The sequence below is a fragment of the Prunus mume genome, linkage group LG2 (assembly GCF_029339155.1).
Source record: "Prunus mume cultivar Tortuosa linkage group LG2, ASM2933915v1, whole genome shotgun sequence".
Taxonomy (NCBI): domain Eukaryota; kingdom Viridiplantae; phylum Streptophyta; class Magnoliopsida; order Rosales; family Rosaceae; genus Prunus; species Prunus mume.
The window spans coordinates 8,878,243-8,900,362 of record NC_142699.1 but is presented as its reverse complement, the minus strand read 5'-3'; the positions used below and the strand labels follow the sequence as shown (position 1 = coordinate 8,900,362).

General features: G+C 37.5%; 6 protein-coding genes and 1 non-coding gene across 8 annotated transcripts; 4 read left to right on the top strand and 3 right to left on the bottom strand.

Moving 5' to 3' along the window:
• The first annotated feature begins 1,413 nt into the window (after positions 1–1,413).
• On the top strand, positions 1,414–1,485 carry TRNAG-UCC (transfer RNA glycine (anticodon UCC)). Its single transcript has one exon. It is a non-coding gene; the product is annotated as a tRNA-Gly (tRNA).
• A 1,190-nt stretch (positions 1,486–2,675) lies between these two features.
• LOC103320076 (HXXXD-type acyl-transferase family protein) lies at positions 2,676–4,298 on the bottom strand. Its single transcript, XM_008221692.3, has 2 exons — positions 3,856–4,298; positions 2,676–3,766 (listed from the first exon to the last, which is right to left on the bottom strand). The coding sequence occupies exons 1-2, from the start codon at positions 4,276–4,278 to the stop codon at positions 2,843–2,845; spliced, it is 1,347 nt and encodes a 448-aa protein (XP_008219914.2). The 5' UTR covers positions 4,279–4,298; the 3' UTR covers positions 2,676–2,842.
• Positions 4,299–5,563: 1,265 nt separating this feature from the next.
• On the top strand, positions 5,564–7,207 carry LOC103320048 (ATPase, F0/V0 complex, subunit C protein). The gene is made up of 4 exons (XM_008221659.2): positions 5,564–5,827; positions 5,924–6,001; positions 6,468–6,638; positions 6,752–7,207. Exons 1-4 carry the CDS (start codon positions 5,700–5,702, stop codon positions 6,915–6,917), a joined length of 543 nt encoding a protein of 180 aa, XP_008219881.1. The 5' UTR covers positions 5,564–5,699; the 3' UTR covers positions 6,918–7,207.
• Positions 7,208–7,366: 159 nt separating this feature from the next.
• Positions 7,367–9,051, bottom strand: LOC103320049 (FAD/NAD(P)-binding oxidoreductase family protein). The gene is given in 4 exon segments (XM_008221661.3): positions 7,367–7,536; positions 7,539–8,215; positions 8,303–8,607; positions 8,700–9,051. Coding segments are annotated over 4 exon segments (1,365 nt in total). The 5' UTR covers position 9,051; the 3' UTR covers positions 7,367–7,504.
• An 817-nt stretch (positions 9,052–9,868) lies between these two features.
• Positions 9,869–12,173, top strand: LOC103320050 (Acyl-CoA N-acyltransferases (NAT) superfamily protein). Its single transcript, XM_008221662.3, has 3 exons — positions 9,869–10,117; positions 11,290–11,412; positions 11,719–12,173. Exons 1-3 carry the CDS (start codon positions 9,964–9,966, stop codon positions 11,928–11,930), a joined length of 489 nt encoding a protein of 162 aa, XP_008219884.1. The 5' UTR covers positions 9,869–9,963; the 3' UTR covers positions 11,931–12,173.
• A 397-nt stretch (positions 12,174–12,570) lies between these two features.
• On the bottom strand, positions 12,571–14,221 carry LOC103320051 (DNA-directed RNA polymerase subunit beta). Its single transcript, XM_008221663.2, has 7 exons — positions 13,981–14,221; positions 13,808–13,850; positions 13,600–13,692; positions 13,433–13,495; positions 13,221–13,316; positions 12,985–13,062; positions 12,571–12,848 (listed from the first exon to the last, which is right to left on the bottom strand). The coding sequence occupies exons 1-7, from the start codon at positions 14,127–14,129 to the stop codon at positions 12,762–12,764; spliced, it is 609 nt and encodes a 202-aa protein (XP_008219885.2). The 5' UTR covers positions 14,130–14,221; the 3' UTR covers positions 12,571–12,761.
• A 1,554-nt stretch (positions 14,222–15,775) lies between these two features.
• Positions 15,776–22,018, top strand: LOC103320052 (DNAse I-like superfamily protein). Of its 2 annotated transcripts, none has more exons than XM_008221665.3 (15): positions 15,776–15,936; positions 16,011–16,386; positions 16,468–16,634; positions 16,819–16,884; positions 17,450–17,502; positions 18,283–18,364; positions 18,516–18,556; positions 18,823–18,904; positions 19,161–19,253; positions 19,383–19,415; positions 19,492–19,580; positions 19,688–20,810; positions 20,985–21,070; positions 21,291–21,375; positions 21,632–22,018. In XM_008221665.3, exons 1-15 carry the CDS (start codon positions 15,850–15,852, stop codon positions 21,698–21,700), a joined length of 2,532 nt encoding a protein of 843 aa, XP_008219887.3. In that variant the 5' UTR covers positions 15,776–15,849; the 3' UTR covers positions 21,701–22,018. The 2 variants fall into 2 exon arrangements, with proteins under 2 accessions (XP_008219887.3, XP_088901815.1); XM_089045689.1 differs by having other exon boundaries at positions 19,688–20,813.
• Positions 22,019–22,120: the final 102 nt, after the last annotated feature.

The window sequence follows — 22,120 nt, the reverse complement described above, 5'->3', positions numbered from 1 at the left end:
GAAATAATTATCTAAAAACGTAAATCAAATCCTTAACATAAAAAAGAAAAGAAAATACCGAAGCTCAACGTAAAATGCCTATGCGTGCGGCTCTTGGCTCTTGCCAAAGGTTTGTCCAAGCCCAGCAGCAAGATTTTATTTATTTATTTTTACAGGAACCATCGAGATTAATTGGATCTATATGATCATATGTCCCATGTGTACAAAATCCCCACACATCCGGAGAAGATATGTCGGTCCATATGGTCAACCAATTATTTTCCCCCCTCTTATAATCTTATTATTATTATTAATGTATATTACACTATATGTTATGTATAGTATGATATTAATTAGCTATTTTTTTGGGTACATGCATCTAAGTGGAAGTTGCTTGATGCCAACCCAAAATCTTTAGTTTTATTAATTAAACGAGCTCGACGGAACTTCGAATAAGTTTTTTTTGTTTTTTTGCCAATCGTTGGGAGGGGGAGGAGGGATATTAGTTAAATTGGTTCTCTACAAATTTTTACCAATATCAAGCGTCGAACCTCGGTGCCAATTAGCTAAACTCATACTCATTAACCGAACTCCAAAAATATAATGCCACCTTGCCAATGTCATATTGCTGTAAACTAGGTTAAAGGTCATGGGCTGCATGGGAGTTCTCAATGATTTGATCCGTTGTATTTTCTACTTCATGTCTGGTGTACGGATGTTGAAAAACTAAAATTGATCAAGTTTCCTATATTTATAGTTTTATGTTATGGTGTTTGTGTTTGAATAAAGAGACAAAACAATATATAAATATTGAAAGTGAGGATGGAGAAACCATGAATTTGCATGCAAAACTACACAACTTGTGTGCAGTTTTCTAATGGATATATACGTAGAGTTGCAAGTTAATGAAACGACAAACCATGGAATCTCCCCCTCAAGAAAAAGTTAGTTGTTTTGCATTATGCTCAAAAGAGTTTGATTATAGATAATCAATTCGTCATTCATATAATTAACTATGATTGTCGTTGTTGGCATGCTACATAGAGCTAATTACGTAATTTTTTATATATTAATATGGAGCTAATTTCATCTTATTGGCTAGATAGAGATTGACTAATTGGGAATGCCTGGCCGAGTTGGGGGGCTTGTTTTATAAATAGAAATCTTTTTTGATTCAGTTACACATGATGCCAACACTGCCATTTTATATGAGGTCATCCGTATGATTAACTGTCTTAATTAATTTTATCTTGGCCGCAGAAATCATTGACTGTTCAACCTCAAAATGACGTCGTTCATCCAAAACAAAATTGGCCACCCATCAAGGGTTGACAACTTGACATAGAAAGCTACTATTAGGATAGACTTACTTAGCTAGGCTACATCGTATATACCCTTTAAGTAATAAAAGTTTACAAATTCAGCCCGCAATCTGCGTCAGTAGTCCAACGGTTAGGATAATTGCCTTCCAAGCAATAGACCCGGGTTCGACTCCCGGCTGACGCAGTTATTTTTCTTTACTAAAATTTTAACTTTAATTTTTTGAAATTGCATAGGAATAATAATAGAGTACTATGTACTTGGTAGCTACTAACTATACCTTTCCAGCCTAAATAGTTAAAAATCATGTATTAATTTATTTAAGATTAAGATGTAAGATAAATAAATAAACATAAAACTCAAAGTAGTAGGTGGTCACCCCTTTTATTATGCTCTTTTTTATTTTATTTATACTGTTTTTTTATAATATTTTTGGTCAATATAGGTCAGGCTATATTAACAGTTTGTTTCATGTATTATTCATTTGTCTCTGTATGAATGTGTATATTAATCTCAGAAATTATGGACAGAAGAGAGCATATATCCAAAATTCCAAATCCACCAAGTAAGATGCTTCATCAACTGCAACACCAGCATCATTATTTAAGCTCTGTTTGGAGAAGTGGCACATCATAGTTCCAGTTGCAGGTGCAGGTGCTGTCTGTCTCAATCAAAATACAAGTTATTTTCAGAAAACTGCTTGTCCAAATTCTGTTAAATAATAACCTATTTCCCCTTAAATCAGGGGCATTAGCTGTGTAGACCTTTGCTTATGCTTCTCTAATCCAGAAAGTATATATAATTATGTATATGGCCGGGCGATTGGTGAAGGTAATGCCTCATAGTTTGACCTATATATTTTCCTATTTATAACTGTCGTTTATAAGATTTGAATTAAACCGATTCTCATTCTAAGTTTTCGTAATATATTAAAGATTATAATATATATAGTTTAATTATATAAAAAATTGAAAAGAAAAAAAAAGGAAATAAATACTTAGCTTCACAAATACATTGTATGTAACCTCCTGTGGTTGAAACATACACGTCACGCTTTGAGAGCTTCTGCTAAAGATTGGATGAGGGGACACAATCTAGTTTGGAAATATGGAGGAGAAAAGAACAATGAATACTAAAAATAAATATATATAAAATTAAGGAAATTGGTGGGCGGATATTTAATAAAATAGTACATGTTTTCCATTCTACTACTATCCTATGACATGTTTAACAGTAATGTCTAGTGGTCTGCGGAAATTGAAGGTTTTGTGGTAGCATGAAACGTGTCCAGTTTTGATGGGTTTACTTGGACGCTTGTCACCACCATGATGAATACAAGCCTCCTATCAATCAAGGCTACAAAATCAAAACAACAATTGAAGAAAATAAACGTATACATATATAACTGGACGGCTTGTCACACCCATTTGAATACATTTGATGCTCTCATAAATAGTACTAACTTAAATTCTGACCATTGGCTTCAAAACTCAATTTTTGTTGGGATACGGTTCAACCCTTGTATTGTACTTTAGAAGCCCAGCTAGGTTTTGTTCAAATCCATCAAGATGGTTGGAGAGAGTTGTAAAATAAGATCGGTTTCACATAGCTTGGTTACCTCATCACGTGGAAGTGTAACCATTACTACCCTACTTAGTTGACCATCTCTAGGTTTTGCTGGAAGGATCAAGACTTTCCCTAATCCTAGCACCGGCTCGATATAACATGAAACATGAATCGGTGCAATTCCATCTTCAAAAATTGCTAAAAACGGGTCCACAGCTTCTAAGCTAGCACAAATGAGATCGCAATTGTTCATCAACGAAGGAGATTGGTCATCGTTGCATCGAAGCCATTCGATCAAATCCATGATTCCCTTATTGTCCATTTTTGCTACAACTTCACCTATGGAAGTTGCAGCTTGTGATAGACTATTTTCTTGGAAACTCTCTAGATGGACCTTGTTATAAACAGTGCTATTTCCAAAGAAGCCTTTATCCAAACCCAAAACCTTTCTCACATCCAAAGATATGGACATGTCAATAAGCCCATTTCTCATTCCTTTGACCTTGCTAATACAGACCCAAAATAGCCCAGCCAAGGCCTCAAATGGTGATGGGCTTAATTTGTCATTTGCACCATTGGGCTGGGCCATTTCCATGCAGGCCCGAACCATGTCGTCCGAAAAACTGAAACTAACAGTTGTGTGCTTTTTGTCTACAAGATCATTGGACTTGTTGATGGAGGCTTTGTAGTGGTTGATCAATGAATTATAGGGCTTGTAGTTGGGCCTTGTGTTGCCGGGTCTCCGCGGCGGCAACGGATAGAAAAACAGAGGACTCATCATTTTGCCCAGAAAGGATGTGTCAGCCCAAGCCTTGATGAACATGGTGGCACAAGTAGGATCTGCAAGGAGATGAGTGCAACTTAGCCCAATTGCCAATCCACCATCCTCAAATTCAGTAATCTGCACACACACAAAAATAAAGACACTACTAATATTACGAGAGAAAATTTTATGTTGTCAGAATGTGAATATAATTATATAATATAAACCTGAACATAAAATGTTGACCAAAAGTAAGGCTTATGGTACATTTCCTCCCAATAAACAAGCATAAGCTCCTTGTCCCTATCCACATTCCTTAGCCACTCCTCCAAACTCCCTTTTGCCTTAGCTTCCAGCATTCTCACACCAGCATCATTGCACTTGATCATCCACTGATCATTGTCATTCTTCTGCAACCGGCCTGTAACGATCGGGAAATGTGTAAGCGTGACGGCGAGGGACTCTCTGAGCCTCCCTGTGATCTCACCCGGCTCTGTTGGGGCACCCATTGATGGGTAATACAAGACCATCCTAAGATGGTTGTGTTCCATATGGCGGTCAAGGACAGATAGGGGGTAGCTTTTTCCTGCTTGGACTGGCTTTGTGCTCACTACGGTGCGTTTGCAAATGATTGTGATGATCTCGGCCATTTCTAGGATCTGGCTGGGATTTCTGATGATGATCAAGGCCCTTATTTATTGGTTGCAATTCGAGATGAAGGTTGGTTGAAGGGTCCATCCAAGGAACCAGAGAAAACAAACTCTCGTGTATTGGGGGAAATGAGATTCTCATGATCCAGTTAAAAAATTAATATCATTTTGCCATGTTTGCCTTTGCATAATGAACTCTGTTTTTGTTGCCTCTCTCTATTTTTTTTTATTTAAGAAACCTTGACGAGGAAAAGTAAAATTATGACATGACATGGTAGATGGGTCTTTAAAGACAATCATACCATTTTCTTATAATGGAGCATACAACGGCAACTCACAAATCTAAACTATACCATTACAAAATTGAGAATATCAATTCAAAATTCGAAAACGTGTTCGTATGAGATATGAATCCCTACTATAGAATTTTCCTTGTTTGATTTGATGGTGGATATGAAACCCTCCTTCAAATCCCCTATTAAAGATAAATTCTTTTAATTTTTATTTTTTTGAGATCAGTGAAAAAGAATAAATGAGAAAATAAGAACCATCTAGGAAATTTCCCAAAAACCATTAAGTAGCTGTTTAGAAGCCCAATTGTAAAGTCCCCTTCGCTTTCAAATCCAGACATGAGATTCTCGTGATCCAGTTAAAGGAACCAAAAAAAACGAACTATCGTGTATTGGGGGAAATGAGATTCTCATGATCCAGTTAAAAAATTAATATCTTTTTGGCATGTTTGCCTTTGCATAATGAACTTTGTTTTTGTTGCCTCTCTCTCCTTTTTTTTTGTTGAATAAATTTTGACAAAGAAAAGTAAAATTATGACATGACATGGTAGATGGGTCTTTGAAGACAATCATAATAGTTATTTCAAAAGTAATAAAAGACTATCAAACTAATTACAATGGAGTAATAGAACGACCACTCATAAATCTAAATTATACCGTTACAAAATTGAGAATGTCAACTCAAAATTCGAAAATGTGTTCGTACGGGATATGAATCCCTACTATAGAACTTTCTTTGTTTGATTCGATGGTGGATATGAAACCCTCCTTCAATTTTCAAACCCCCTATTAAAGATAAATTCTTATAATTTTGATTTTTTATTTTAGATCAGTGTAAAAGAATAAATGAGAAAATAAGAACCATCTAGGAAATTCCCAAAAACCATGAAGTAGCTGTTTAGAAGCCCAATTGTAAAAGTCCTCTTCGCTTTCAAATCCAGACCCAAAATAACAACCCAGTAAGCATAAGTGACTGGAAGAGAAACAAGCGCGCACAGAGCACGTGTGACACACATCTCCTTCCCTCTCCTCCTCAACTTCTCGTATCACAATATCTCACACCAATCAGATCAGAAACCCTCCCTCTAATACCCAGAAGAAGAACCAGAAGCAGAAGAAGGGTTTTCGAAGATGTCAGGTGCAGTAGTGGTGGGTTACTCCAGCTCATGGTCGCGCGCCCTAGTCCAGATCTCTCCGTACACATTCTCCGCCATCGGAATCGCCGTTGCCATCGGCGTCTCTGTTCTCGGCGCCGCCTGGTTCTTCTCTTTCCCTTGCCCTATCTTCATTTCTTAATTAAATTTTTAATCTTTGAAGTTGGTATTGAATTATGGAAATTGTTGTGTGGAAATTAGGGGAATTTATATCACTGGCAGCAGTTTGATCGGTGCAGCAATCAAGGCCCCTCGTATCACTTCTAAGAATCTCATTAGGTAATGATTTCTATGAAATTTAACACAATTTCTCCATTACATGTTTGTTTAACCTCTGCTTTTCGATTCACAAACTTATAAAGTAAAATGTAAATCCCAGAAATTGAGATAATTACGATGATCTGAAGTGATATCCCAGTAATTGGATTTGATAGAGGATGTCTAGTCTTAATTGAGAAATGGTTCTAATTGTTTTTGGCAATCACTTATATAACTAGCTTGGTTAATTGATTGGTGGATGGAGAATTGTGCTATCTATTCAAAACACCCCTCAATACTGTTTCTTCATACCAATGTGGGAAGTTTTGTTATCTTCTTTCACTTCAAGCTCACTGCCATTTTTGTTAGAAGTCTTCTTTATAGTGAATGATGTACGTTGAATTTTTGACTTAAACATAGCACTGATTATATATTCGTAAGTCTGACGTTAAGGACTAACTTCGATGGGATACATCTGTTGTATCAGTGTAATCTTTTGTGAAGCTGTTGCTATATATGGTGTTATTGTTGCGATTATTCTACAAACGAAGTTGGAGAATGTTCCAGCATCAAAGATATATGCGCCTGAGTCTCTTAGAGCTGGATATGCCATCTTCGCCTCTGGGATTATCGTGGGCTTTGCAAACCTTGTCTGCGGGTTGATATCTTTAGCCTCCTTTCTCACATTTGTGGTTTTTCTTTATGGAGTCAAAAAAATTATGTGGTTCTTGCAATATGATGATTTTGATATGGATTTTGTTTCTGTGGCAGTTTATGTGTGGGAATCATAGGAAGCAGCTGTGCATTGTCTGATGCCCAAAACTCTTCACTTTTTGTGAAGATCCTTGTGATTGAGATCTTTGGCAGCGCACTTGGATTGTTTGGAGTGATTGTGGGAATCATAATGTCAGCTCAAGCAACATGGCCTTCGAAATGATAATTTGTTGCTCAGTAGAACTTGGCAACACATTATGACCGTGTTATGTGCGCAAATGATTTTCTGTATTTTGTTCTTTTCATCATTAGTGATAGGAACGTTCAAACTGCTGTGGAAATATTATTTGCCCGCTTGTATCAATCTTAGGCTGTATTTAATCTGATGGGAATGAGTTTGTGGGAGAGCTGGTTGTTCAATATTGTATAAGGATGAGTTAAGCATTGCCTCATTCATGGTGGTAGACAATATTATCTTAGTTTTGAATGAATAACGTAATGATTTTTTGTGAAGACCACCTCCCTGAAAGAAGCTGATTTGTTCATGTATCCAATTTTTTCCCCCATTTTTATGTGCATCAAACTATGTCAGTTTTCTAGTTTCTATTTGAATTTTCATCATTGTAGCCATATAACCCTTTTTTTCTTCCATAAATAGTTTGAACATAAGACTCAAACAGAGATCATGCTTTATTGGCTGCATTGCATCAAAATAAATACAAAAAGGAGTGGTATTCTTCTGTTAAAATCTCAGCAACCGAATTGGAAGGACAATTTGTCTGGTCGATTTCCGGGAGCATAACATTTAAATCAAAGTAGTATGGCAGGAACATCACTGAAAAAGGCATGAGTCTCTGTTGAAGCTCTTGGCATTCCTCTGAATTAGCAGTCTTGGGGTCGAAAGACGGTCGATCAGGAAGAACCAGGCCTTGTTTAATCCGACCCATTCGCCTTGCGTGCAAGACTTGTTTGGATACAACTGGTAGCCGAATCGACTGATATTCTTCAAGAGCTGATTGCAAATTTTCTGCTCCCCACTTCTTCAGGCATTGGCCTAGCACTGCAGCATCTAATACCGACATGTTCGTGCTTCTTACGGCATGAGGAGTTGTGGGATGAGCCGAATCTCCAACTAGTACCACATTATCCCAGTAGATTTGTTCTAAGGGTTCACTGTCATATATGGCATTGATGAAAGGGTCCCTAGTTTCTTTGATCACTCTCACAAACTCTGGAAGCCACACCTTCTCCGCTTCTTTGTGCATATTCTGGATCACGTAACTGCCTGCTTTCGTGGTCATCGAGTTACGCTTCAGATCAGGTTCTGGCTGGTGGACATACCAAATCCAATTGAGCCTCTGGTTCAGAAGCTCATATAGCACAGTGTGACTTTCAGAACCTAAGCCAAAGTACAAGCATTTCCCAAGTTCAGGGTATGCCTTCCGGATGCCGATTATAGTTTCTGAATTCTCATTTCCTGAAAAATCAAGAACGCCTCTCCATGCACAATAACCTGAATACCTACAAAACCATCTACAATCAATACCATAACATACCACAAACTGAAAATATACACTTTTTCATGAAAAGGGTTGACATTTCACGAACCTCAGTTTATGGTCAGGGACAAAACTTTGGCGGATAGAGGAGAGGCACCCATCTGCTGCAACAAGCAAATCGCCTACGATTTCGATGATCTCATTCGTTTGATGAGATGTGGCCTTCACTTTAACTGAACCCTTGTCACTAGAAACAGTGAAAGATAGGAAATGGTGACCCCAGAGAAACAAGTTTGGTGGTAGAGCATTGTACAGAAGGGCATGTAGGTCAGCCCAATGTGCTGCTCTACAGTTGAAGTCCTCATCTCTAGTTAATGTCCATTTTACCTTTTTCTCACCATCTATTGCATCATTCTACATAGCCAAAAAGAAAAAAATTCTGAACTAGGAAACTTGTAAAATTGCAATATAACAAGATTGAATTGGGAATTAATTGAGGTTTGTACCTGATCAATTGTGAGGGGTAGAGTGGCCTTGTTGAGAAGCTCAGGCTCTTTGATCCATGACTGAATGAGTTTTAGAGCCAGAGGGTCAAGGCCAAGTCCTGCCCCAGTTGGGCTTCCAGTTGGGGCTGCAAATGATTTCTCTACCACCACAACATCCCACCCAGCTAATATGAGCGTGTGTGCGCATGATACCCCTGCTATGCTCCCTCCCACTATCACTGCCTTGGGCTTTTTCTTCTGATCAGTCATCTCTCTCCTCTCTCTCCTCTCTCGAGAGAGGCCACAGTGTTCTCTCTCTATCTGTTTTTTTTTGGGTGAATTGAAGAAGGTTGGAAGTGTCTCTCTCTCCATCTAGAGGAGAGTTCTTTTCTTCTTCTTTTTTAATCTCTTGTTTTGGTGAATTGAAGAAAGTTAGTTGTGACTAAGAGACAGTAGGAATACTACAAGAAAATCATATGGCCTCACATGATAAGATGGTTTTCTAGAGGCAAGATATTTGTGGAGTTATGTTTGTGGTCCTTACTAGGAAAAAATAAATAATATTGAACATGAAATATATTGATGAAGAAAATGTAACAGATAATGCAGAATAATGATATGAAGTTTGTGGAAATTTTACGTGTAAAAATGATAATATATTTTGATATTGTAGTACATAATTTTCACCTGATTGAAAGAAGTCTCAAGTATAAATCTAACTAACGACAATTGTTCCCTTTTTTCTTTTTTTTTTGGGTCAAAGTTAGGTAGGGGAAGATGGTTTTTTCACACACATTACCAAAATGTCATAGAGTTTCAATCTGAGATCACATTCTGCAAGTCAAAACATTTTTTCACTAGGCTAGACCTATTGGCCAATTGTGGTTTAATATATAAAATATATATATATATATTTTTTAAATGAAAAAGTTAGGAGGAGATTACTACCTCACTACCAAAGACAAGGACTAGCACAACATCGAGCCAAAAGAACTTACGTGTGGCACCCAATTAAATATATATATAATTTTTTTTTAAAGTTAGTAAGAAAAAGAAAAAACCAAAAAATAAATACCGCATACATTTAGAGATATGTTAATGGGCTTGAATCTCATACTTTCACCAGTTAGGCCCTGGCCAGGTCCCCCCGGACCACTACATAAACCCAAAGATACGCTGTCCGTATAAAATTACAAATCCACCCCCTCCCTTCTCTCCCCTTCTCTCTCTGCGCAAAACCCTCTCTGTGCTTTTCTTCTCTGTAAGTGAAAGTATCTGTGGAGAAATGGGGGCTGGGCGTGAGGTCCAAAGCTCACTGGATGGGCTGAGGGACAAGAACGTGATGCAGCTGAAGAAGCTCAACACTGCTCTCTTCCCAGTTCGCTACAACGACAAGTACTACGCCGATGCCCTCGCTTCTGGCGATTTCACCAAACTAGGTTGAGCTACGCTTCTGGGTCTTGCTTATTTTTTCATAATTTTTTCCGGGTTTCGCTTATTTCGTGTTACCAATGTAGCTTTTTGACGCAAAATGCCTTGAAATCTCTCATAGTTCTCGTTTATTTGTAAAGCTTTGATTGGCTTCTGTCATTTGAGCTTGTAACTATGCTCCAATTACTGTGTGTTTGTGTATTTCGTGGCTTTTTTCCATCGTGCGTAGTCTGTAATCTTTGTTGTTTGATTTGCTTCTGCTTATTTAAAAATTATGGTGTGTGTTAGAAAATATTGGCTTTTAGCTCATTGCATATGAAAATGCTACACTTTTGAAGAATGTTGATGACACAAATGCACTATTTTACTTATAACACACGGTGCACTGGGGGGCCTTCAAGTAAATGGGGAAAGGATAGTTATTGTTTTATCAGGGATTTGGGATAGTTTAGATATGTGTAGTAATGCTTGGTTCGATATATTTGTGAGTCAAGAGTCTACTTGTTTCTCCTTGTTGATGTTCTCAAAAAACCGTGAGGAACTACATATGTGCAGCATAAGATGAGGTAGTGGAGTGATTAACTGTCCCACAAATTCTTAATCAGAAAGGTTACTCAATAAAAGAAAAAGAAGATTTGAAAGTTAAAATGTCTTCATTGATGAGTTTTGTTTGTTTTCGTAATATATTACCCCAATAAATTTTTGTAGTGTTGGTTTTTTTAATACGCCCGCTTGATTTTAGGAAGGACTGCTGTTGTATGTCCTCTTATTATTAGACATGCAAAGAAGGTCATTACCTTTTCTACACTTGTCAGAACTCATGAATGAAGAAGTGGGTGGGACAGTGGCTTGAGCATTTTCAAAGGTATCCTGTTATGAACTATATGTGCACAATGTGTATGTGTAAGGACCAATTGTGGGACTATCATTTAACATGCTTATTGACTGAGCTGTCCAAGTCAATTTCTTATAGTTTCTTGATGAAGGTGCATGTATGGTCTAGGAGATTAGATTGATTGATATACCTGGTACATGTAAAGAAAATTACAAACCTATTGTGTTTAGGTATGTCCTGAATTTATCATTCTGGGGATTTGCCATCCTTAGCTCTCTTGTGGATGCCAAATTGATAAAAATTATGGATGTTGAAATTTTAATTCCTGCTGTTATTTTTATACAGCATATTTCAGTGATATATGTGTTGGTGCAATTGCATGCCGGCTTGAGAAGAAGGAAGGTGGGGCTGTCCGTGTGTACATCATGACACTGGGAGTTTTAGCACCATATCGTGGGCTGGGCATTGGTAAGCAAGCAACGTTTCTTCTTCTTGTAACTTTGGTATGGCAGTAGGGCTCTGTTTGAGAAACAAAAAATTCATGTTTATTGTTTATGACTTTGGTCGAAATGCATGAACCATCCTTTGTTTAACTTTGCCTTCTGGATACAACTTGTTATGCAGTACAGTGGCCTTTGAAATTTCAAATTGATTTAAGATTAGGTTGTCAATAAAAATCCCTCACAGTTTTTGGTGGTACGGTAAAAATTTGGTTAATCTGGACGCTTACAAGTATGTGCAGGTTTTCTGATCTAATTTCTGGTATTTGTGCAGGTAAAAAGCTGTTGAACCATTCTCTTGATCTGAGCTCCAAGCAAAATATTTCTGAAATTTACTTGCATGTTCAGACAAACAATGAGGACGCCATAAACTTCTATAAGAAATTTGGGTTTGAAATCACAGAAACCATCCAGAATTACTACACAAACATCACCCCTCCAGACTGCTATGTCCTTACCAAGTATATTACTCAGACAAAGAAATAATATGTCAAAGCTATCAATGGGGAGTTGTTACATTAAATTTTGATCTCTGTTATTTCGCTGGATTTTGTCTAGTTTTTAGAATTATAAACTTTGCTAACATTTGTTGGAAGGCTGAATCATGTAACAGTTAATCTGCTATATTTTTAGAGAAATGAATGTCTTTTAATGATTGGATTAGCTTATGAGCACTTGAAAGTTTTGTAATTTATTTGGACCAGGTATGTGATTTCAGCATTTTATTAAGGTAATGTGCCACTATCTGTGTGACATGGCCCTAACATCAGTAGCCTTGTATCTTGACCTAAGCCACCATGAGTGGGAGAGAGAGATTGGCAAGACCTCCCACAATGCCGAAGGGCCAAAAGTTGTTTCGCTTTTACAATCCAACTTATCTGTAAATGTTGAGTGGGGGGAAAAATTGGATATCTGGAAAACCCCTTCTGGTTCTTCTGAGGAAGTTGCTTGGATTCGCAATTCTGCAATGACCGGGGAATTGAAAGTCCGAAGTGAATCCTCTTCAGACGTAGCACATAAATTGCTGAACTGAGAACTCTTGAGCAACAAGGATTAATGCCCATATCTCTCTTTGATTATTCTTTTGTTTTACGAGGAAAAATATATGCTGCCTACTAACATGACATATAGAACTGAATATACAATATATGATTTACAAAGTTCAACTAGAAATACTATAATTACAACATATTACAACAGCTTTGCTTATTCTTCCATATGTACAAATTCTAAGGTCGGAAGTAGGTGAGCAAATGTCATGCATAAACAGCCTCCCTCCTTTAGAATGACCATTGTCCGAATAGCTGCATCGAATGTTCAATAAGCCAAGCCGCCAGCAAAAGCATCTCCATCATGAAGTAAACTCTCCGTCAGCCAATAACCATCCCATGAACCTCCAACCCTCTGCCAACAACAAGCTTCAAATCAGAGCTGGTATGACATAATTATAGTTCCCATAGTGTACCTATCCTGCATAGACATGTTCACCATTCTCCTATTCCCTTGAGATAATTATCATAAACAATACATATTCACCAACCTGAACCATTGTGAACTGAAATATTTCTTCTTCCTCTGGACGACTTCCTCGTATCCAAACCCGCTGCTTGAATCGGTTCTAGTTCACAGTTCATTAAACAATGACAGTTGATTAGAAACACAAATTTACTGTTAACATCAGAAAACTTAAGACTAGTATGACAGATAGCTAAAAGTTACACCACATATAAGAGCTCAAATTATTATGCAGGCATCACACTGAACAGCAACTCATACCTCCTCTACGAACAAACTGCTCAACATCTTCCTCTCCTTGTGGCCTAGCAACACTCTATAGGTCGAATGGTGAAAAATCCGCCGAAATCGTTCAAACTGCACTCACAGTGAAGCAGACAACCGAGATCAAAAGTATTAGCTATAATATATCATATCAGGATTGGTGTACAACTACAAGTCTACAACTATTGAAAATTCAAAAATGCACCAACCTGCCCCAAATCAAAGAATGGCCCAAAATAGGTGGATCTCTCAAAAGGATCAAACCCAGCAAACTATCAACAAGGGAAAAAAAAATTGTCAGTTCAAAGACCACCCTGTTGTTCAGTGTGATATGAAACATAAAGCCAACCCAGAAGAAGAAATGAAGGAACTTTACCCTGTACATGACTTCGATGCCATAATCTTGACGGGGTTGGTCGTTGTACTTCAAGGCATCAAGCTGATGCTGAACAGCTTCTTCTGCGCTAAACTAGAGCACAGGTCATATTATCACATAGATTGACAACATGCTATATTAAAAAGAAAGAGAAAAATCAATCAGTGAAATGGTGGCGGTGCTCATTTTTGCATGATCAGATGCTTACATTTAATCTGGGGCCAGAGGGTTTCTTCTTGCGAGATTCTAACCTGCAATTCAAAGATAATGAACTCCAACTTATATCAAAGCAGAGCTTGAAATCAAAATTAACATCAACATCAACTTTGAATTTAAACATTAAATAATTCAGAGAGAGAGAGAGAGAGAGAGAGAGAGAACCAATCAGCTGAGAGGAAGTCGGGAACGTCAGCAGAAGCTCTGAATCGAGAGCTGAGGGAGACGGTTGGAGGTTTGATATCAACAGAGAAAGGTTTGGTTTTGGAGAGAAACAGAGAGTTGGGACATGACAGGGACGAGCAAAACGACATAGTCTTAAGCCTGGAAAGAAATCTCCTTCTTCTCTCTCTAAAGTCTAATCCGTACGGTATAACTGTATAAAACGGGAATGGGTGGAAATTGGAATGGAAAGGCGGGGAGGGTGGGCTTAAGGATGAGGCTGATTCGATATTCACCGTTCGATCTAGTGACAATATAGCTCTTGGAACCAATGATTTTTTTTTCTCTTTCTCAAACTCAACTTGACTTTGGAAAAACACAAAGGAGAGATAAATTTTATAAAAGAAGCCAAAGTAGACAAAATTGTCCTTATTTATTTTGGATTTCTTAAGGAATCCTTTACATTTGCATGTCTTTGATTTGAAAGTTGAGAGGTTTTTCTGTCTTTTTGAAAAGATTTGGCTTTTTCCAAAAGTAAATTTTTTTTTTTGGCCAAAGCCTAAATTTACTAATTTCATTTTAGTACCCGAATTTTGAAGCTCTTAAAAACTTTTTTTTTTGTTGAGAAATTATGGAATTGCATTCATAAAAGTCACTAGCATAGCTTATACAAACTAGCCACAAAATGACCATTACAATAACGAAGCTATCTAACATAAATTATGGCATAAGCAGCCTAACTAAGACTGCAAATTAAGAACAATTAAAAAGAAATAAAACTTAAAAAAACCAAATTATAACAATACAAATAAAACCTTCACGGCAGAGAGGTGGAAAACTCCTACAAAAAGATAGGTGAAAACTACACAGAAAATCAAAGAGTCTCTGCGATTTATTCCAAACATAAAAAAAACCACAAAAAGGATAGTGGTGAAGATCCGACGCCGAAATGCAGGTGGAGATATGAGGACGAGACACAGACGATTGTGATGGGGTGGAGGAAAATCATAATAAAGCGAAGACAAAAAAGGTAAACCTTATGTCATTGAAAATGGAGGAAGATAGGAGAATGGAGAAGGAGAGAGTGGGAGATGGGAGGAAGAGAGGAGGGGAGCTTAAAAATTCATATTCAAACTTACAAAAACATTTTCTCAATCTTTTTCATTAGTAAGATCGTTAAGAATTCTGTTAAATGCTAACATGAATTTAGGTTTCATCAATAAGCATTTGTCACTGTTGATGCATAAGAGCATCCACAATCATACTTCTTATTTTTCAGTCAAAATTTAGCTACAAACATACAAAAAATATTTTAGGAGCTCTCTATAAAATTTGAACTTCAATCATATTCCCTAGTTTAGAGAGTCATAAATACTATAATTATTTTTTTAATTTAATATAATTAGTCTCTCTCTCTCTCTCTCTATATATATATATATATCTATATATATAAGAGTATTAAAAAATAATTAGTATTAATTAAAAGTTTAAAGTATGCATAAAATAAAACATCATTAAATTATAGAGAGCCTATGAGTATTTTCTCTATCTTCAGATTTATTAAGAGCTCCTAAAAATCTCCCTCTTTTAGAGTTGTATTTTTTCAATTTCTCCCTAAAATTTATCTAAGAAGGTGGTCTAAAATATTGGAGAAGAAATATATGAATCGTCATTCCTCATCAATCTAAATAAAATTTATAAAAATTTTATATAAAAAAACTCTCATATAAAGTTTCCAATAATTTAGGAAGAAAAAAAAAAACAAAATCAATTACGCGGGGGCCACGTGTGGGTCCCGCCGAGGTTTGTGATTAGCGTGTACCGGTCCTCGCCACCCGCGAAGTCGTTACACAGCCGCTTCCCCTAGAGCAAATGAGGCGTGCTCCTCCTCCTCCTTCCCTCCAATTCCTCGCCGCAGCAGCCACCGACGCAACCACCGCCATGTCTTCGCGCGCTCCTGTATTTTCTCTCTCTTCTCCAATTTAAAAATTGGCTCTGAAACTTTCAGCTAATTGGTGCTTTATCTTTTACAGTACCGAGGTGGTCGAAACCAATGGCCGACAGCCTCTTCCTCGAACCGCCCCTATTCGGGCGGCAGAGGCCCGTACGTCACCGGAGATTCGCATATCCGGTCGGTCCGCGACGCCAATCTAGGGTTCCGGCAAGGCGACGCCGGCACCGGCCCCTTCCCCAACCAAACCGACTTTCGTCAGCATCCGCCGCCGCCTCTTCAGCACAACCATCACTTCCGTCAATCTCGGCCGTTCGATCCAAACCAACCGTACCGGCCGAACCAGCAATTCCGCCATCCTCAGCAGTTTCAGCCTCCGCAGCAATTCCGGCCTCGGCCGAAGCCCTTGGATTATCGCAACTGGGAGTTTGCGAAAACGACGCCGTCCCCTACTTGTGGTAATCGACCGTTACTATTTGTAAATGTATCAGAGTTGTTTTGGTATGGCTTTCTTTGAATCTATCGTTTGGGGCTGACAGATAGGTTTACGGTGCTATCTTATAACATACTGGCTGATTCCTTGGCCCATGAGCACCGGAGCAAGCTTTACTTTCACATACCTTATCATATGATGGACTGGCAATGGAGAAAGAATAATTTGATTTTTGAGCTTGGACTGTGGTCAGCTGACATAATGTGCTTTCAGGTGCATCTTAGCTGCTTCATTTTATGCGCAATCTTCCACAAACCACTAATTTCGTATAAGTGTAGTCTTCTTATACCACCCAATATGGTGAAGCTTGGGGCAGTTGTGTTTGAAGTATCTTGATTTTATGTTTTGCTTTGTCATGGGCCTGGCTGAAATTTTTATGGTCTGGTTTCAATTGCAGGAGGTTGATAAATTTCAGGACATCGAGGAGGAGTTGAAGCTTAAGTGGTACAATGGCATTTGGAAGGTGTGCTTAGAAATGCTTATGTTGCTGTTTTGCTAAATCAAGAACATTCACATCATATGTTAATGCTTCCCTCTCTACATGTTTTGGTTTTAAACAAAGGCTTTGGATGTGTATCAGACACCATTTTGAGCATCTGTATTTTTAATGTAGTTGACTGGAGGGGTTAGAAGCAAAGATTAAAGAACATGAACTGTGTAGCAGAAACGAGGGTTTTGAGGAAATTGGTAAACGGATAGCATCCATCTTGGGGGTTATTTTGTTTGAGAAATATCATTGTTAACTATTATTACTTCAAAAATGACACATAAACTATCCGTCTAACTGAATAATGATGGATGTTGTGAAGAGAAGGATGCCATTTTTGGTGTTCTTATTGCATGTAGATACCTTTTCTATAGTAGGAAAGGTCAGGAAAATAGATTAACTTGGCTAACTTTCAGCAACTCAATAAGTGCTCTGTGTAGTAAAGTCACTTGATTAACGAGTTATTTATGGTTCAGCCCAAAGGAAAAAAAAAGAAGATATTCATGGATGATGGAAATTTACCAATTCTTCGTTTGTGCAGATGCGGACTGGCAATCCAGTTGATGGCTGTGCAATTTTTTGGCGATCCTCAAGGTAGAGTATGTATCTAGTTTTTGGATATCCTTGAGTTGTGAACAGTTATGCATCCATTTTTCCATGCTGCTTATGAGCCAAGGGAGTGGCTTATTTACTTCCCTGGCTGTGAATATCATCAGGGTATGTGAATATGTGCCTGAACTAGCTAAAGATAAAAAAGTACTTTGTCCTTCCGCTTCAGTGATAGTGCATAAGAGTTTTCATACTCATTTACCCTGTTTAATTGTCATTTCCTTGTGTCCTAAATACATTGGTACGTGAACCTGCCTACTTTCATGATAACTGAATATATGCTCACATTTCTACATTCATCTTATGGGGTCTCCTAATTGGGAGCTGGGTTATAAGGGCAATCTAGTTGAAGTATGGGGATCTTTAATGGAAATAGGAAGTGTAGACTGATGAATTACAAAAGCTTGCCCTCAAAACATAACTGAAGGTCATTCAATACAAGTAATTAATTATAGTGATGGCATATCTTAACAGACATTTTGATGAATAAAAAGTCCCTTGGTTGGGCTGAACTAAGGACTCTTGCCATAGACCTAGTATAACCCAATTTACTAATTTCCTGTATTATGTCTGATCTTTCATTTCCTATCTTGTCCTAGTCATCTTTTATTGCACCGCTGTAACTATTCTGTTTTGCATTCCCTTATTATTACTTTGTTATAATATATTCATCTTTACAGACTTAACATGCTAGTACCATATGCTAATGTTGAACAAAACTGATTTGGTACTGTAGTCTACACCTTACCTTGGTTGCCTTTATAGATTCAAGTTGATTCATGAGGAATGCATTGAGTTCAGTAAGCTTGGACTTCGGGATAATGTTGCTCAGATATGTGTGCTGGAGGTATTTTAATTATTTATATCTTGAACCTTCCATGTGATCAATCACCAGCACTAGTTCTGATTATTCAAAATTGGTTTGTCCATTTCATTTCCTTTTTATTTTGTTGATATGGTTTCATGTAAATACTGTTAGTTTTTTTTTTGTTAAACAGTCAATATGCCAGACCAAAAATCTTGCAGTTATACCAACAAGGTAATTTAAGAATCTTTAGATAATTTACCTTCATTTGTGTAATACATACGCACGCAGACATGCTTTAGTTTTGGGATTGCCTCAACCTTTGGTACATTTAGTCACCTAGATATGAAGTGACTTTGACTAGAATATTTGGAAAACAATTAATTTTAAAAGTAGGAAACTCTCTCTGATGCTGGGATACAGATGAGTTTAATAGTAGAAGAAAACTGTGTTTCCTTTTTGACAGATTTTGTGTAACTGAGTTTTGTTTGCATCTGCAGCTCAACAGGTTCTAATAAAGTTGTCATTTGTAACATTCACGTGCTTTACAATCCTAAACGGGGAGAAATTAAGCTTGGCCAGGTAATTACTCTCTTTTGAGTAGGCCATACAAATTCGTGTATCTGGTCAGTTGCTGCAGCTCTCTTCTGTCTATATATGTATATATATATATATATATATATATATATATATCCTTCTTTGGCATTCTTGTAATGGCGTTCAAATAAGATATAAATGTGGTGTGAAATCCATCTCAAAGTTTAACTTCAGCAATGCTAAAGATTTCATTCAGCTTTGAATTTGAAATCATGCTTTCCTGTATGTTCCCTTCAAACAGGTCAGGGTGCTCTTGGATAGGGCTCATGCCATTTCCAAAATCTGGAATGATGCTCCAATTGTTCTTTGTGGGGATTTCAATTGCACGCCAAAGGTTTACTTATAACACTCTTGAAGTCTATATCTGGAATGTGACTTGCAATGGATACTTGTGGCACTGCTGGAGCTAGTTCTGTTTTTTATTTTATTTTGATGGTAACACTTTTTTCATTCTTTTTGTCAGAGTCCGTTATACAACTTTATTTCAGAACAGAAGGTAAGCTCCTTTCTTCTCCATTTTTAACCTCCATCAGTTTGTAAGTTACAAGTATAGTTACATCATACTTTTGCAGTTAGATTTGTCTGGAGTTGACAGAGATAAAGTATCTGGACAAGCTTCAGCCCAAATTTATGCAGCAAGGTCATATAATCGTAATTATGGGTAGGGTTTGTTGGAGTCAACTACTGAATGCTGATTTAACGACTACAATTCTATTTGTGAATACCTCTTCTATTTTGAAGTGAAAACTTTTTAAAAAAATATTGCAGGGCTCAACCTGGTAATCATTTTGTTCAAGGTCCATCAGTGGTAGATGGGAGGGAAGGTGGAATGAAGCCGAGTGATTCACCATTGGATATTCAGAACCTAAACAATCCACAAAGTAGTGTGGAGAGTGTTCCATTAACAAACAATTTGTCTCAGCCTCAACCTACTAACACCCTCAATTGGTTTGATAAATCTTGCACCAATGTTGATTCTCAAAAAGAGGATGGTACCCAAGATGTTGAAGTTAACAAAGAATCTAAGCAGAATGCTGTAGATGTCTCTACGGTTGAATCAGCTTTCCATGTTCCAGGTGATGGCTTAAAGGATGATGCAAGTACTTCTTACAGTGAAGGCGGCTTTCCTGTATCTAAGTTGACTGATCCTGAACACGCTTTCTCTAACGTGACTCAGATTGGATACAAAGAAAAAGTGGATTTCACCTCTACTTCAAATCATGGATTACCAAGTGAACATTTGGACTCAAATATTTGTGTAGAAAAAGAAAGCATGAACTGTGATATCCATAACAATCCCTCTACAAGGGACAATGATTATATTAGGGAAGGGATTGGTCCAGATTATGTGGATCCTCTCCAGTCAGAAATTCCTTTGTCTAAGCTATCCGGCCAGACTTCCATTGCTGATGCTATCGACGTCTCTTCATTAGGGAACTTAGGAAATTTGTCTTCTAAACCAATTTCTTGTGCTGAGAACAATAGCTGTTCAGTCCCAGAGCAAGTCAACATATCATGTGCACCTACTAGTGTTGACCTTGAGTTGCAGAAAAATCTAGAAAATTTATCTCTTACTGAGTTAGATGAAGCCATTCCAGAAGGCGGAAATACAGCTGAAGATGATAATACATTTATATCTGCACTACACAACACACAAGATGCCTTTCCATCTGATTTTTCTGTTTCTCCCAACTCAGCGTTGTCTGCATCAACCAATGCAGTTGAGGATGGTTTATCTCCAGGATTGGATTCAGAGACTGCTTATGTGGAGAGAACTCCTTATGATCCCTCACTATGGACTCCAATGGAAATAGAAGCTGCTACAGGCAATTCAGAATCCACTGTTTTAGAACATCCTCTAAAGCTTAGGAGCACATATACTGAAGTTGAGGTAGTCGTATCGTCTAAAGATCCTTTGCTATCGAACTCTATCTAGAATGTTGCAATTTGATCTGCAATCTGCATAGCAATCACAAATGGTTTAGAAAATTTACCACTGTTAGATATTATACTTAGTCAGGATCTGAAATTTTTACTCAGACACTTATTTCTTTTATCTTTGCAGGATTGTGCTGGGGCCAGAGACTCGAATGGAGAGCCCCTGGTTACCAGTTATAACAGATGTTTCTTGGGCACAGTTGATTACATCTGGTAAATTTTCTATGATTCTGATATTCCTTAACCACCCCTGTCAGTCTATTAATACTTTATTAGATTTTGAGAGTTGATAAATCATTGAGTAATACTTTTTTAATAAATAAAAAGAGTTTATGCATCACTCTTTCAAATATATATTTTTTCTTCTTATTCTGAGCATGTATAATAGGGTTGAGACCTTTTATTTCTATTAATTATTATTTTTAAATATCAGGCGCTCCGAAGGTCTGCAGACTGTAAGGGTACTTGCTCCTATTCCAAAGCATGCTATGCAATGGACTTCAGGGTTCCCAACCAAGGTATGGGTTTTCTACCGAGCTGATGTGATGCCTTAGAAGGCAAAATTAATGAGGGAGTTCGGTGAACATTAAACAAAGAATGATATCTCTCTACTATTTTAGTGAAAGCAAAGGCAGGATTTACAATATGATTATAAGAATTGACATCTCATTGGATCAATTTATAACATATAACATTTGCTAATCCCGTCGGTGAAACAAATGAACTTGAGCTTTGACACATCCCTGAATGCATATTTTTCGGACTGTTTTTCAGAAATGGGGTAGTGATCATATTGCCTTGGCTTCTGAGTTGGCGTTTGTGAACAGTTTTGACCAATCATAACAGCAACACAGAAGTCCGCACCAGTAGTCATTATTGACATTTGAGGATTGCATTCGGAGAAGTTGCGGGATTGACTGTCATCTCCGTCAAATTTTTTCAGCGTCTAGTTTCACCCCTTCCCACATGTTTTAGGTTGTGGGAAAAACTCAGTCACAGGTTCTTTCCAAAAATTTGAGGTTAGTTGAGTTTTTCGGCGGCAAATTCCTAATGTATATAATTTGATCTTCATGTATTGTCTGTTTTTTATTTTTCTATTTTAAACTTCAGAGAAATTCACTAACGAATTTATAAAGAAGTTCTAGTCTATTTGTTGCTACAGCCGTTGATTGTTATGAAAGTCACAATGGAACAATCAAAGGTTCATAGTTACCCAGACGACTGTGACGACCATATTTTAGCACAAACGGCATCGTATTTAGC